Source organism: Lactuca saligna, chromosome 4, assembly GCF_052625555.1.
Source record: "Lactuca saligna cultivar CGN05327 chromosome 4, ASM5262555v1, whole genome shotgun sequence".
In the NCBI taxonomy this organism is placed as follows: Eukaryota; Viridiplantae; Streptophyta; class Magnoliopsida; order Asterales; family Asteraceae; genus Lactuca; species Lactuca saligna.
In genome coordinates, this window is record NC_136420.1 from 121,467,164 (window position 1) to 121,484,685 (window position 17,522).

At 40.6% G+C, this 17,522-nt stretch overlaps 2 protein-coding genes across 2 annotated transcripts; both read left to right on the forward strand.

The window, feature by feature from the left end:
• The first annotated feature begins 4,602 nt into the window (after positions 1–4,602).
• On the forward strand, positions 4,603–5,067 carry LOC145040100 (uncharacterized). The gene has a single exon (XM_078988080.1). It carries the CDS (start codon positions 4,603–4,605, stop codon positions 5,065–5,067), a length of 465 nt encoding a protein of 154 aa, XP_078844206.1.
• Positions 5,068–14,668: 9,601 nt separating this feature from the next.
• On the forward strand, positions 14,669–15,450 carry LOC145038781 (VQ motif-containing protein 11-like). Its single transcript, XM_078987029.1, has one exon. The coding sequence runs from the start codon at positions 14,771–14,773 to the stop codon at positions 15,308–15,310; it is 540 nt and encodes a 179-aa protein (XP_078843155.1). The 5' UTR covers positions 14,669–14,770; the 3' UTR covers positions 15,311–15,450.
• Positions 15,451–17,522: the final 2,072 nt, after the last annotated feature.

A 17,522-nucleotide genomic window follows, 5' to 3' on the forward strand; every position in this document is an offset into this window, starting at 1 on the left:
AGTTGATATTAGCCGAGGTTACGCACATTATTCTAGCTCAGACTCCTGTGATCTTTGGCACAGTCAAGGAGGGTATATTGAAGATTTTGGATGAGAGGCTGGGAGCCTTCTGTGCTGAGATGATGGCTTTGTTGGGAGCGCGTACCTTGACATTTCGGGAGTTCAGGGCTTGCGGGGCACCAGATTATCATGGAGCTAGGGACCCTATCGCTAGCAGCAGATGGTTGGCTGATGTTGCCAACGCATTCCGTACGAGCCGGTGTCCTGAGGAGGACAAGGTCAGACTCGCTTCCTGTCTTCTGAAAGACAGAGCGAGGGATTGGTGGGAAGAGATTGGTCATGCTTTGGGTGATGATGTCGCGTTCGACGCGATGACTTGGAATGATTTCTCAGCTAGGTTCAGGGCGGAGTTTTCGCCGATTATTGAGGTGCAACAGTTGGCCCGGGAGTTTCAGGATTTGACACATACTACTGAGACTGTGGCAGAGATCACTGCCAAGTTCAGGGAGAGAGCCCTTCTTGTTCCGCAGTATGTCGCAGATGAGGAGATGAAGAAGGCACAATATCACGAGATGCTGAGGGATGACATCAGGGAGTTCGTGAGCAGGTCTGGTTGTAAGATGCTGGAAGTTATGATTTCTTGGGCTAGGGAGAGGGAAATTGATTTGGAGCAGATCCGGAAGAGGAAGCCGGATAAGGTTCAGGTAGCCGCGAGTTCGGGCAAAAGCCCAAGGGATTGGATTCGAGATCGAGGGATCATCAGGACCGCAGTCGATGTGGAAAGTGTGGTAGGACGCACGGGGGCGCGTGCAGGAGTGGTAGTGGTGGTGAGTCTGGCTGCTTCAGGTGCGGTCGGACTGGTCATTTTAGTAGAGATTGTACTGTTACCATCACTCAAGGATCAGACTTGATATGTTTTCACTGCAACCAGCGGAGCCACAAGAAGGCCCAGTGCCCCAGTTTGTTTTCAGCAGGATGTGTGATGGCACCTGCCCCTGCAACCTTGAGGATCACAGACGGCCGTCAGGGCCGTGCGGAGGCGCCTGCGGTACGAGGTAGGGCTTTTCATATGGCTACCTTGGAGACGTGAGCAGCGCCAGACGTTGGAGGTATGTGCTTTCCGTTTTCAGTTCTTATGTTTGTGCATGATGTTATATTGTTATGGTTCTGCATCGTTATCTGTATGAGCATTTCATTGAGTGGTTTGATTGTGATCGAGTTATATGCCATTTGTATGACTTGGATTTTTGGTTAGTAGTTAAGGGATGGGTTTTATCGAAGAAGGTTACTTAGGGTGCAGTATTTGTAGCATGCCTTGGAGGGACTCAGTATGTCTCGCTAGTTCGGAGCCGTATAAGTTTTCGAAATGGACTGGTTAGATCCCTAGCTATGGTAAGCATGGGATTCCTCAGTAGATTAATTATGGAATGGTAGCAAGGATTTGGAATTCTATTCATTGAGCAACTAGGTGTGAGTAGGATCGAAGTGGGGGAGAATCCTTCGAGTGAATAAGGGTAAGGGCACGCAAATCCAGAACGAGTATGTGATTTCTGAGAAGGAAAAGAGGTAGTTCAGCGTTTGACGGATCGAGTAGTTCAGGGTTGGGAGTTTAAGAAACTCCCCATCAGTCCGTGCGTGTAAAGGGTAATGGTGAGTATGTGGTTCGGATTCAGGTTGAAGAGTCGCCTGTAGGACTCGTGTGAGTCGGAATGGAGATCTTGAGGCCAAATAGCAGGAGATGTTTTCGTGTTAGCAGTCAGTGGCAGAAGCAGCATGTAGAGCATGGAAGAGTGGCGGGAGAGCCTCAACTTTCTTCAGCAGCAGTCAGTGGTGGGAAGTGATGTAAGACTACGGGGCGGTCGTGGCATTCACTAGCAGTCAGTGGTGGGAAGTGTTATCAGACTACGGGGCAGCCGTAGCATTCCGTAGTAGCTTCTTTGGCGGAGTCGGGGCGAGGCCCTTATCTCCTAGCATTCAGATAGGGATCGGGAATGGGGAATGGATGAAAATGGTAAGGAGTTGCCTGTATAGCCCTTGAGAGGTGAGATCTTAGGAGAGGCCGCTCTAGGATATAGTCGGGTGAGACCCATGGGCGAGGCCCGTATGAGAATAACAATATAGGTGAGACCTGAGAGCAGGGTTGCTCAGTAGTATGGTTGGGTGAGACCCGTGGGCGAGGCCCGTGCGAGAGTGGTTAGACAAGTAGGACTAAAAGGATAGGGACGGGTGAGACCCATGGGCGAGGCCCGTAAGCGAGGCCCGTAAGTTTTAGCAGCACAGGTGGGACTTGGTAAGGATCTTAGTGTCTAAATAGGGGATCGGGGATCCCAGAATATTGTAGTGCCAGCCTGGTAGAATAGATTGAACAGTATAGGTGGCGGAAGTTTCTTCGAATGTCGCTGGGAGCGACTAGTGGTTGTGTTGGGTCAGCAATCGGTGAGAGTCGGTAATCCAGATATTGTTAGGTTGGTAGGGACCAGGATGGTCCCAGTTCATCCGGAAGCTAGATAAGGAATAACAGAATTTCTAGTCAGTAGCAGTGCGAGTATGCAGAGTATGGTGGAATTCAGTTAGTCGATCGTGGGGTGCTCGACACCGAATGATAGTAGAAAGAATGCCAAGTGGATACGAGCAATGATGACCCGTCCAGAGTAGCGGGAGTAATAGATTGGGTGAAGACAAGGTCTTCACAGTGGCAGAGGAGATAGATGGTTATGGAGCGTTGCCTTGGGAAGGCAAGGAAATCGCGCAATGAAAGAAGGGGTGAACCCCTATGTTGCAGTACTTGGAGAATACCAGAAAGATTGTCGGTTGAGTAAGTTGTGTTTCCAGGATGTTCAGGGTAAGGATGCACCGACATTATTATCGATAAGGATTGACGTTAGTCTGAATGACTGAGCGGAAGGCCAACAAAATTAGGCAGCTGCTGTTAGAATGAATGGTGGGGTATTGGAGGCAGATCGCAGGCAGTGGAGTATAGTAAACTTCGAGGATGAAGTTTATTTTAAGTGGGGGAGAGTTGTAACACCCAAAGTTTTGAAGGCCAAGAAAGGAAAGAAAAGCCCTAATTTTAAGGGTAGACTCGGCGAGTCCAAGGAGGGACTCGGCGAGTACGAGCGGCATCCTGGTCGAGGAGTAAGCGACCGACTCGGCGAGTCGGCCAAGGTGACTCGGCGAGTCTGGTCTGAACGAGGAAAACCCTAATCCCGGGAGTTGTACCCTATTTAAAGGGTGTTATGTCCCTCCCTCGGCCCCCATATCACCCTAGAGAACCAGTACACCCTTGATTTCGTGAGAGCTTCCATCATTTGAGAGATATAGCTTGGAGGAAGGAACTTTGGGAAAGGAACTTGAAGATCAAGAAGGTTGCTTCAAAGTAGGAGGTGTAGATCCGAGATCTACTTCAGTGGTGTTCATCTTGGAGGTAACAAGCTGCTATTTCCCCATCTTTGCACCTAGATCTATGTGTGTTTTTGGGCATTCATGGCATAAGAGTGACCTTTCGGGCTAGGGGTTCAGATCTGAGGTTGTTACCTCAGATCCATGCTTATATTGATCTAAAACCCCGTAAAGTATCAGCTCTTGAATTGATTTTGAACCCCCTTGGCCTTAAACCCTAGTTTATGGCATATTTTGCCTAGATCTCCTTCTCTACACGTAAAGTTTGCAACTTTACGTGAGGAATAGGCTTGGGAAGGGAAGATCTACAGTTTGGAGCCCATGCATGACTCAAAAGTCCTCTGCATGTAAGGAGAACTGAAGGGACTCGGCGAGTCCTTTGAGTGGACTCGTCGAGTAGCATGAAGTTGTGGAGAAACTCGACTTGTGGGATGAATAACTCGTCGAGTCATATGAAGATTGCCTTGTACTCGGCAAGTCTGTTCTTGGACTCGGCGAGTCAGGTCGTGAAACCCCAAACCCTTTAAGTTGAGACTTGAATCAGTGAGTCGGGAGGAGACTCAGTGAGTTGGACAGGTCAGGACCCAGAAATCGGTAGACTCGGCGAGTCAAGTCACGAATGGAAGGATTCTGAACATTATGAACTCAGCGAGTCAGTAGGGTGACTCGGCGAGTAGGGTTGACCTGGCAGGTTATTGGCCGACGATACAGCAAGATGCGATAGAAATGACCCGGAAATGTGGGGAGTGTCAGTCTTACGCCCCAGTCCAAGCGAACCCCCCGATGCCACTGCATAACATATCCATCCCGTGGTCATTCTACTAATAGGGTATAGATATAGTAGGTCCATTCCCAGAAGCGCCAGGAAAGCTAAAGTATATGGTGGTGGCCGTGGACGACTTCACAAAATGGATCGAAGCGGAGCCACTGGCATGCATATCGGGGTGACACATGATAAAATTTGTGTGGAAGAACATCATGACAAGATTTAGGACACGTAAAGTTCTTGTCAGCGATAACGGCCTACAGTTTGCTGAGAACCCGTTAAGATAATGGTGCACCACCAAAGGGATAAGCCAACATTTCACATCGGTAGCACACACACAAGCGAACGGACATACGAAGGTATCCAATTGAACCATTGTGAATGGAATCAAGAAGAGGTTGGGCAAAGCAAAAGGGAATTGGGCAGAGGAGATACCGATGGTGTTGTGGTCGTACAGAACTATACCACAAACAAGCACGAAGGAAACCCCTTTCAGCATGACGTATGGGACAGAGGCCATGCTTCCCATGGAGGTGGCAGTGAACACACTGAGGGTGGCTAACAAGGATGAGGAAAGCAACGCACAAGACCTAAGGATAAACCTGGATATCCTAGAGGAAAAGCGTGAAAAATCTGGAATGCGCCAAGCTGCATACACGCATGCAACGGAAAGGTACTACAATCAAAGAGTAAAGGAAAAAGCATTCAAAGTTGGTGAATACATTTTGAGGAAAAATGAAGCAAGCCGAGACCAGCCCCAAGGCAATTTGATCCCAACATGGGAAGGCCCTTACATAGTCACAGAAGCAAACAGGAATGGCGCATATGTGTTAGAAACAATGGAAGGAAGGCAAATTCCAAGAACATGGAACTCTAGGAACTTGAAGAAGTATTTCTTTTAAACAATAAAGAGGGAAAGAGACGCAATCCCAGCTGATCGATGTGCTGCTAGTGTAGCACGTCCCAGGTACTTAGAGTACATATGTCCATGCTTAGTGACATGAGTTTAATACTTAGTGTATTTAAAAGTCCGCGATTGATATTTGCATATTTTAGTCTTATATTAAGCATAGATTTTCATCATTTATTAGCTAATTTATTGCATATCATGGACAAAAGATACTTAAAAGTGTTTGAATTATGTTTTCAGTCCAAAGGTGAAGCTTGGAAGCAAAAGGAAGCAGGAGAAGCGGTTGGGAGCTCGGGAATTGAACAAAGAAGAAAACCACCAAAAACAACACCTACTTGGCGAGTAGGGTCGACTACTTGGCGAGTCCGATCGAAGGATCGAGAAGATAAGGAGAAGATAAAGACTCTGTGACTTACCGTGCACGGGAATTAAGTGATGGACTTGGCGAGTCAGACATGGACTCGGCGAGTCTGTTCGCATCTATAAAAACGGCTGCCCAGATCGTCATTGATAATTCTGGAACCCTTGGGGAGAAGTAAGATGCGAATCAGAGCGAGGAGAGATCTGAAGAACGAAGATACTGATGGGTTTTGGTCATAAGACATCCTATGTACTCATACAAACCCTAATGCTTGGATCTAGGTTTCTCTATTGTACATGCTTTGAATCCAAGACTATAAACCCTAATTCTAGCATTCAAGTAATCATATTAATATGTAATTAGGTTTAAGATCATACCTTGATTGTTATGTAGCAATAACAATCCCAAATCTCCTTGAATTGACTTTGGAAGGCTTAAAGTCACAAGTGTCACTCCTCTAATGGTTCACAAACACCAAGAGAAAATGGAGAAGGTATAAAGAGAGAGGAGAGACATTAGAATTCGTCCTTAGGACTCCTTGGGAAGGGATACACGAATTCATGAGCCTTAGGGTCTTTATATAGGTGTAGAGATAGGGTTTCAGTCATTATCCTTATCTAGTTGCTTATCCACAAAGCAACCCATAAGATAATCCTTGAATCCTTATCATAGTTGAATTCTAAGGCCTTATCACCTTAAATTCGTCCAACCTAATAATAAGATAATCCTTACCTTATTTTGTAACTATCACATAATTACAAATCATCCCTTCTAGTTTAATTAATTACACTTGATCACAAAATTAATTCCTAATTAATTATTGACCAATATTAATTAAACAAATATGATTTCTCCTTTAATATATTATTCTTATAACATATTAATAAATCATAATAACCTTTCTCTCTTTATTTATTTCTCCAATCAAGTTGCTTTGGTGAAGGCAACCCAAAAGGACCATGCACCATCGGGTCAAGTACATACCAAAATAGTAATGGACTTAGACACTAATCCAACAGTCTCCCACTTGGATAAGTCTAATAACTATTATGCGTATGACTTCAGATCCTGATATGCAATCGTAGCTTTCCAAAGCCGCTGTCAACTCTGATCCTATCAGATACGCGTGTCCTTAGATAAGGGATCATATATTCCTCCATTCTAGATATCATATGAGATATGATTTCAAATCATTCTCTTTGTACTATATCTCTATTTCTGATTTATGACGACAGACTAATTGAACAAATCAAATTAGCCCTAGCACGGCCGAGCATTTACGTTTTTCATCACTAAACCATCGAGGGGCCCAAAGATATCGCTTTTATTCTTTGAATAAAAGGAACGGATAAACTTTGATACAATGTTTGCTTGCACTCACTCACCGAATCACACACAACAATATGTTTTATAACACCAAGTTACTAGTGCGTTTACATATTATCAATGTGCAACCGATTCGCAAGATACAACTCACACATCTCAGTTTCAAGAATATAAGATGTTATCGTCTCACCAATCACTCGTAATACAATTCATGGAGTGATCCAAGTGAGCGTGGGTTTAATCAAATGCTCAAATCATATTCATAAGCACTCATGAATGTTGCAGAAAACATTTGCTTATGTCTAATACTCTTTTAGACAATCCACACACCAATTCACGACAGTCTTCATTCATATCTACTTCCAACATATGAACGATTGTGGCCCGTTTGAATAATTCGATTATTCTTAATAAAGTCAATTATTCTGGAAGTCAAAACATGCAAAGTGAAACACAAGAATAATACTAATCCCATATGGCCTCAACCCTTTGAGTATAAATAAAACTCCTTTTATTTATCACCATATCGATTACTCATTATTTGTCGTTTCGGGTAATCAACTTCTTACTTGAATTCCAACACTTGTCTCATGCTCCTAGCATGCACACAATGTTTACCTATGGTTCTTACTTTTGTGAAATAGACAAATTGAACACATTTCTAATCATTCTCATTTTACAACTCCAAATCCCTTTTTCATAAGTGTAAGAATATCAAATTCTTGCTACTTATAGAATATGCTAGATTCTAACATTCTATGCAATAATTCTTTCGTAATGTCACTGCATCAAAGTCACAAAGACTATTGCTAATGATGTTACAAAATCTTCTATCGGAGATTGTTACAAGACAATTCCTTAGATATTATGTCTCTCACTCAAAGTACATTCCTTGGAACATCCTTTTGCATAAAAGTTTCTAATCTAGTCATAGATTTTCAATATTTACTTCCCAATATGGACATGCTTCCATATTTCCATATGACAACTTATTCTTAATAGAATCTTATCTATTCATAATAATGTCAACATGGTCCATCCAATACCATGCTTCCAACTACTCACAAGCAACCAATCCTCGTCGAACTTTGGATTGTTCTTTGATAGTTTTATTTTAGTCAAAACCGATTCTAGTCCCTTTTCCCTCTAAATGCACTAGACATTTGGAAAATTTAAGCATGGTCAAACATTAAAGCATTTGCAATCGATCCTATACCCGAAGCGTATGGGACACGATGCACAATGTTTTATTTGCTATGTTCTCAAAATTCGAATTGTGAAAAGGAATTCCGTAATCATAATCGAAATTTTAAGAACACACTATGTACCTTGACTAAATTTATTAACATTTCTCAACCTAAGCCTTTAGATTTGAAATGAAGCATAATATTCTCTCCCTTAATTATAGCAAAACAACTATAAATCATAATAATTAAACAAATATGATTTCTCCTTTAATATATTATTCTTATAACATATTAATAAATCATAATAACCTTTCTCTCTTTATTTATTTCTCCAATCAAGTTGCTTTGGTGAAGGCAACCCAAAAGGACCATGCACCATCGGGTCAAGTACATACCAAAATAGTTATGGACTTGAGGCAAATCTACATCATTCTACATAATCTTTTGTTTTCCATTATGGCTAGACAATTAGAATTCGTTTTATGTTGTTAATCACCTCAATCATGAGCTAAAACTCTTAAACTTCTGTTTGGGGATACAATATTGATACTATGGTTTGATTATCTATGGTAGGATTAATTTAATATTGGTGATTTTGTTGATTTTAGCTTGTTAAAGAACCTTGTGTGTGAATAATAACTATTTTTTTGTTAATAGGAAGATAATTAAATAGTATGAATAACTTTTAATTGTCAACCTCATATGCTTATGTGACCACTTCATCATATGACTAGGATTAATGAACATGAAACTAGAATTAATAAGAAAAATAGGTAAATTCGTGTATGAGCTTGTGTGATGACCATCAACAAGAAGTTAACGAAAGGACCAAATTAGTTAGCTATTACAAGTCTAAATTAACCCGAATAAATAATATAGTGAATTAAATTAAATTAGATAACTAATCACTGTTTGAGTTAGTTTGTTCTCTAAGGATTAGTGCAGCGAACGTGAATCTAATCACTTGAATCGGTAACCAATAGAAGAATTAATCCATTGCACTATTACCATAATATCAACCATAGGATCAACTGAGTTGAACTAAATAGAATTCCTTCCCATTATTGAATCTAGTTAAATCTTTGCTTTTCTAGTTTTTAGTTTAAGTGATAGTTAGTAAGTTTCTAGTATTGTAAAACTAGAGGAAAACCCCTACTTATTAATTAATTTAGATAAAATTAGTTTTTAGTTTTAATTTACCGTTCCCTGTGTTCGATACCCTACTTATTTAGCTTTACCACAATTGATAGGTCCACTGCCTTTGTGTGTTTATAATTAAAAGTAGGTTTAAAACTAGTTGAGCTTACACACATCAGCGGTCAATGTAGAATGATAATGCAATTGCTGATCTTTGATACTTAGTGTATTAATTTATAACGATTGAATGTTCACATGCAAAACTCGATCATTGGATGCTAAGAGCGCCCAATACCGACACTTAGTGTGTCAACGATAGCATGGGCAAAGCAAAATGCCTAGCGCATCAGGGCGTTTTATCTCCTAAAAAATGTATGATAAACAAGCAAGCAAAATGATAAGCAAAGCGAGCAAAAAATAGACAATGCTTAGAGCATACAAAATACGCATCCAGGAAAATAAAACATTGTTTTTAAAAGTCCAAACATTACACAAGTCAAAAGCATCAAAACCTAAACCAACTAAGCAGAGAAATTTTTACACCCCAGGAGGGGTAGCACACGATGCCGGGGCACCCTCCCTAACATCCTCTCCATCACCCACAACCACCTCACCAACATTACCATCACCAATACTTGCTCCAACACCGCGATCACCTTCACCACCAGCCTCACCATCCTTATCATTCTCCCCCGCATCAACCTCAACTACCGACACAATTTCATGACCCATCACACTTTCTGGAGTACCCTTAGAACCACCAAAAGAACATCACTCCCAAAGACCTTCAATACCTAACTCCCCTAAACCCAACAGAGATGCATGATCCATACTGCCAAAAGACAAAAAAGCATCGTTTACACTACCCACAGGACCAACCGAAGAAGCACCAACAACTACCTCCCCACCACCAACACCAGCAGAAGCCTTCTGAAGGGACTCAACCCCATCCACAAACGCAACATGGCGGATGAGGCTTATGTCATTAGTAAAATCGGGATGCTAAATCAACTTATCAACAGTACGAACAACACCAACACGCACCAACCAATCCAGGTCTCGACGAGAAGCATCCATATCCGACTGTAGCGACGACACAAGCTTGTCACGATCAGCAGCATCACGCTCAAGACTCTCCACCTGAATCATCAAACCCTCATTCATTTGTATGAGGGAGTTAACCTTGGCCTCCAACATGACTCTGGCTTCATCAAGGATGTTTTTCTCATACGCTAGCAACTCACACTTCTTCTCAGATAAACGAAGATCATCACCAAGCTCGCTAAGACGACGCTCCAGACTCGCCACACGTGATCCACAAGCGGCATGAGCGGTCTCCATCTCGCCAAGGGTATGGACGCCAAAATCTTTTGCTGGGGAAAGCTTTGAAGGAACAAACAGAACACTTGGAGAAGGAACAACAGAGAAGTCTGAAATAGCGGGCTGTTCAGTCGTCCTGTTGATCCCTTCGGACTGTTGCGTGTCGTCATCAGGGATCACTACCGCACCAGTTGGTGTGGAACTCATAGAACTCAGCAGGCGAGAAAAGATGCACCTAGTATGTACCCTCTTGGTAGCAGTGGGCGCGCCAGTAACTGGCTCACCCATGGCTTGTACATCTTTTCGTTTCGCCTGCATCCACCGGACATCAGCGATGATTCCCTCCTTGCTGTCCTCACTATCCTCCATGGAGGAAGAAGTAACGCCATCCAGGGGCATGACAACAGAAATGGGGCGAGCATGCAGTGGATTCTCCTCGGACGCTGATGAACTTGTCGGAGGAACGGGAGGGGCAGCGGTTAGAGCAAGCTGATCCATCCGGCAAGGTGGAGGAAGCCGATCGACTAGATCGACCTCGCGAAACTCCAACTTGCCCCGATAACGTTTTCGCAGCACCTCATCCATAGACAGAGAAGATTCAACACCTAGGGAAAGCAGAACGGAAAAATAAATAACACAGGAGTAATAAGGGGACGAAAAGGAAAAGAAGGATACAACACTCACCATCAACGACGGAGAAGAACACCGTCATTTTGCCTCACCGCCTCCAAGAGGGGCTCTTCCCTACCCCAGAAAGAAGCGCCTCAGAATAATCTTCAGCGGATACCCGCACACTCTTCAAGTAGTCGGCGACACCCTGGTTGTAGGGAGGATGGTATCGGTGAAAGCACTGGCACGATAGCGACCACTCCCAACCAGCTCCTGATTCACCCACAACCATTTATCTTGCCAGTTTTTGGGGGTATGCCCGTCGGGAACTAAGGCGTATCCCCCTTGCTGGACCGAGAAGGTGCATTTATCTCCGGTAACACAGAATCGGAAGAAAAACTTGAAGACGAAGTAATCCGGAAGATACCCATTGGCCCTGCAGATCATTTCAAACGCGACCACTTTGTTAACTGCATTGGGAGTCAACATCTGAAGACTGCAACCATTCATGGAGGACCTCCTCATGAAAATCCGTTAGAGGAAAGCGTATACCAACGTCTAGGGTTTTCAAGTAAACCCCAATCTTACCAGGGGAGGGGAAGAGATGTTAGAGCTAGGAGAGGGAAACTCCACACCCTCTAAGGAAGACAAGCCATAAGTGATTTCCAACTGACGATACTCGGCGGCGGATGGAATGACTCCAGGAAGGTTTTCCATGAAAGAAAAATGGAAGATAAACACAAAGAGGAGAAGGAGGAACAGACGAGGCAAGAGAAACCGTGAAAATACCCTTATAAAGAAGTGGAGGAGGCAGGACATTTAAATGTCTAACACAATGACATAACTACCGGTCATCATGCGCAGTCACGTCACCATTAAGGACGGAGTGACGGGTAAAGAAAAACCAACACGCGTTAGTTAATTAAGCCCAGAACGCCGTAACTAGCGTTGCAACGCTACGACTACTGGACTGGGGGACTTGATGGCGTGCCTAGGGCAGTACAACAGAACCGCGTCTAGCCCAAGAACCGGGCACGCCAACTAGGCTCAGCCCAGTAGGCTTAGCACCCGTTGGCGTCCCCGGGAGCGAAGCGCGCAGGCGGAAGGCTCGCGCCCGCCAAGAGGCGCTCCTTGATCCAAGACAAAATATACGGTCAGGAGACAAACAGAAGGATCAGAGCATTACCGTCGGAGCCAATAAGAGCGCTCTAGCGGTTGAAGGCGCACGACCCTCCAATCAGCGCCTCTGATCTTGTCTCCCCAAAAGCGATCATGTCTAGTACGGCTCAGGCAGGAGCGCTAGGTATAAAAGGATGTGCTCTCAGACATGCGAGGTAAGTTCTCTAGGCTTTCTAGAGAGAATACACACAAACCCTAAAACATCCTCTAACTTGACCGTTAGAGCGTTCTTCCAGGAGCTCCTCCCGGAAAGCGACTGACGACCTCTGTTCTTTGTGATCTTGCAGTGATAGCTAGACATTCGTGAGAAGTTTGCGAATAGAGAAAGAGCGAGGTCGCATCATATATATATATATATATATATATATATATATATATATATATATATATATATATATATATATATATATATATTAGGGGAAATGACACAAATGGCCTACAATGTTTTAAAAACTGGTCGATTTTGTCCCTAAAGTTATTTTGTTGCTTTAGGCATAAGGTCAGAAGTAACTTGTCTTTTTAATCACTAAGACCTATTTTAGTAGGTTTCAATGGACACATCAACTCTTTCAGCCACATCAACAATGACATGGATGACAATAGATGGAATGACGTTAATAGCTGCAGACACGAGTAACAAGTTGATGATGGTGGCACTACGTCTCTCGCAAGCATTTTATTGAACACTTTATCTGCATGATTTACGCCACTATATTCACCATAAAATCGTAGAAGGGTGTTCCCAACAAATACATCAGAATGAAACCCAATTTGCAAACCAACCCATGAACCTCTTGTCCCTTCCGGACCTTACGATAATCTGAACAAACTTTGAGCACAAATGGGAAATAATTATCATCAGGGTTTTTTAATTCATATGTACCCATACAAATTGTCAATCACCAAACATGTACATTGTATTTCAATTAATTATCTACGAGTAATTAACACGGAGAACCCTAAGATGGTTAAGAGAACACATATAAATGAGATTGGTGGTAAAAGGAGACACAATCATCGAAATAGATTTACAGAGCTTGCATTACCTAAAACTAATAGTAAAGGAAACATTGATGTTACATGCTCCTACACCTTTGTTAGTACCCAGAGAATGTCAACAAGATTGCAACGTCGATGGATATGACATTCCAACCAAGACTAAGGCCCCGTTTGATATGTGTCTGACCGAGTCAAGTCAGACGTTTTTGGGAGTCAAGTCAGACGTTTTTGGCTGACTCGGTCAGCAAAATGTGTTTGATTATCCAACTTTGGCCATCTGACTCGGTAAGAAGTGTCTGACTGAGAAAGGAGTTGGGAGGAGGCTGACTGAGAAAGAAAGTAAGACTTTACAATAATACCCTTGGCCTTGGATAAAAACAAGTGAAACAGGAGGTTACAAGAATTGAACTCGAGTCCCCCTTATAAATATAATGATGTTTACCAGCAAGCTAAAGGGTTTTTTTTGTTTTAATCTCTAAAATAATATATTTAATGTCTATTATGCTGGAAGTTTTTGTATACATTATTATTATTATTATTATTATTATTGTTATTATTATTATTATTATTATTATTATTATTATTATTATTATTATTATTATTATTATTGTTATTATTATTATTATTATTATTATTATTATTATTATAAAGAGCATCAGGGTAAAATGGTCATTTTGCATCAGTCAGTACATTCACTCAGATGTACAATCAAACAGCATAGTTTCTTACTCACTCAGAACTTATTACTCAGACAGACCTTTCTCAATCAGCACTTTCTCAATCAGCAACTATCAAACGACCCCTAAGATACTTGTACATGTATGCGCTTTGTGGAACGGACTTACGATTGGAAAGATGCAAAAAGCTTCATCCCGAAGAGATTTGAGAACTGTCTGATCATAGGAGTAGATTTCAAGTTCATCTATTGCCAAAAAAATTTCCCCATGCTTACATTTGGGTTGAGCATGGAGAGAGAAAAGAGAAAATATTCAACAGACATATAAAGTGTGGTGGTAAAACACGTTTGATGTGCCCATTGAAACTGGTTAAAATAGGTCTGGATGACTAAAAACACAGGTTACTTCTAATGTTATATCCATATAAAGCAATAAAATAACTTTAATAACTAAGACCTATAGTAGAAAATATAATAGGCATTTGTGTCATTTCATATATATATATATATATATATATATATATATATATATATATATATATATATATATATATATATATATATATTATCATACAACTTTATTTATTTGATAAGTTTTATAAAACAAAATCTGTTAAGCATCAAGACAAAGAAGCTCCCGTGGCGGTGAAGTAAGAAAGTGTTTGATAACAGAAACAGCAAAACAACCAAAAGCAACATAAATCTAAACCCAATTTGCATGTCAAAACTCATAACACATATCAAAATCCTACATCTGTTATGTTGTCGTTGGTTAGTTTTAGCTTCAGTATATATCCACATGCCACATTGTTTGATCACATCCATTTCATTCCCCATTTTCTCTCTTCGTTTATATCTAAGTAATATTTATTATTAATTAATAATTTTTTTTTCAATTTTCATGGCTTCTTCAGAAGGACCCGACCCGGATCCTCATCTAAAACCACAACACTCCACCACCTTCGTGCAAGCAGACCCTTCTAACTTCCGGGCCGTCGTCCAAAGACTCACCGGAGACACCGCCCACAAACTCCCAAACTCCATCCCCTTCCGCAACGCCGGAAAACCCACTGCTCACCGGAGATCCGGTTATAAACTTCAAGAACGAAGGAAAAGTGTTAAGAAACTCGAGATCACTCTCAGCAACGTATCAAAGCCTGTCTGTTTCATGTCTCCGTTGGTGGTGGGGAGAGACAGGAGTGTAGTAGGGTTTGTCGGTGGGGATGATAAGATGGTGGAGGAATCGCCGGTGTCGACGCTGGCTGTTTGTGGAAGAGGGAGCCCAGGAACGCCGATAGAAAAAGAAGAAGGAGAAGAAGAGAAAGCCATTGCGGAGAAGGGTTTTTACTTGCACCCGAGTCCGATTCGAGAACCCGAACCCGAACTCTTAGTTTTGTTTCCTCTCACGTCGCCGAAGAACGATCCATCTTATTCTTCATAAAAGCGTCACAGTCGTTTTAATCATTCATTGTGATCATGTGATTTGACTCGTTAAGTATACAATAAATTAACCAAATAAATTTATACAAAATGATAATTAATAAATAATTGCATGTCACGTTATGTATTTTGGATATGTTGTTAACCACACACTTCATTTATATCAACTAGAAAGGTTACCCCGTTCCGCGGGGCTATAATCTTTCAATATTGTTTCCGAATCGATAAATATGACAGACGTAGAAAGTGAAAGGATGAAAAGTTCGGAGTTCTGACTGCAAGGATTAGAAGTTTCAAAACGGTTAAAGAATTAAAGGGGTAGGAAATAACAAATTTTTAGAAAATTGATCAAAGTTGTCAAACCGTTAGCAAAACTTTAAATATTAAAAGGTTGCTAAAAAGTGTAAAAATATTGATTGCAATGACCAAAAATGTCAAAATAAAGAAAGAATAAGGAGCAAAGTGAGGGACCATTTTATATATATATATATATATATATATATATATATATATATATATATATATATATATATATGTATATATATATATATAGTTAAGTTCAAATGTTTCTAGCAACTATTATGTGCATAAATGCACCAATAGGAATTTAGAAAATAATAAACAATTAAATAAATCATTTAAGGGTATATTGGATATTTTGTACTTTTTAATTAAGGAATCATTTAATTGAAATCCTGCAATTAAGGAAATAAAATCAATATTTTTGACCTAGTCTCTCTTGCATCGTGTCATATATTCAAGGAATTACATCTTGACCGATTCAACAAGTTTGGAACGAAGAATTGGAGCCACAGCTATGGTGATCGTCTGATCGATACCCCACGACACAACCGATCAAGACCTCGATTTCTTCTTTCTTATTCCAGTCGACGCACACCACAGAATATCCCATTGAATTAGGAATCAGTTTGCACAATCCTATAACATCACCATCCAATTCACGCTTTTTCTAAAAAAAAACAATTGGTTCAAGGGGTAACTACTACCCTTTTTCGACCTAGGGCTTGTTTCCCTCTTTGCATCCATCTAACGTTCTCCGATTGGCACCCCGCACCTCTACTGTATGGAATCCCCTGTTTCCCTCTTTTCATCCATCTTTGTTTCAATTTTGATTTCAATTTCAAGTTTAGCATCTAATTTGACCTACCCATTTGTAATGTATCTCTATAAATTTGGATTGTAATAACCCATAGACCCTTCACTTCCGCCATATCTCCTTCCAAGCGCACCAACAGGTGGTCTTCTATGATGGAACTCTCGTCGTCTTCATCATCAGGTTTGATTTCTTTACGACCTTCTTCTTACTGGTTTCTTCTCAAATGAACTATAAACGGGTTTCCCTCAGGCCAGTTCATGGAAACCTAGCTTTGAAATTTCTCAATTGGGTAATCAAACAACCTGCTTTTCAACAACTCAAGAATCTCACGTATGTTTACTGTATAACTGTTCATATACTAGTGAAAGCAAGAATGCATGCCTCTGCTAAATCAATTTTTACACAATTATCTGACATGGGTATCAATTCAAACTCCATTTTTGCTGCTTTGATGGACACTTAGGTGCTGTTTGTTTTTTCGAAGCGAAAATTCATGAAGTCTGCAGACCACCTCTGCAATCCTCTGTAGCAGAAGAGGTGGAACAAACGGTTGCAGCCTATAATAAGAAGCACGTTTGTTTTTTAACATCTGCAAACTGCTGCGGTAAACTAAAATTTAAATAAACTAATTTTATAAACTGAAATAATTCTCAACATTGAAATTTAATAATTCTAGTCTTAAAACATTGAAATAATAATAACAATAACATGTAAAAAACAAAAATATAAAACTTTTTTTTTAAAAAAAAAAAAACATAAAAAAATGTAAAAGAAGCTAATAGTTTTATTCTAGAAAAAAAAAACTAATTTAAAAAAAGCATTAAAAAAGAAAATAATAAAAAATTTAAGAAAGTATTGCAAACGTTGTCTACAAAGTTCGTAAAAAATTACACACGTTAAAAAAAATGTAACTGAAATTGAAAATATTATTAATAAAACGGTAAAAAAATTAAAAAAAAAAAACAAATTAAAAAAATTGTGGAAATTATAAAAATAAATTATATCACATCCGTAAATAAAAATTTAAGAAAATCAAAGTTTAAAAAAAAGAAATTAAAAAAAAAAAAAGTTATACAAAAATTCTTAAAAAAACACT

Excerpts from the sequence above, each read along its gene's own strand:
- LOC145040100 (XM_078988080.1), top strand. The coding sequence starts at position 4,603 with ATGGTGTTGTGGTCGTACAGAACTATACCACAAACAAGCACGAAGGAA.
- LOC145038781 (XM_078987029.1), top strand. The coding sequence starts at position 14,771 with ATGGCTTCTTCAGAAGGACCCGACCCGGATCCTCATCTAAAACCACAA.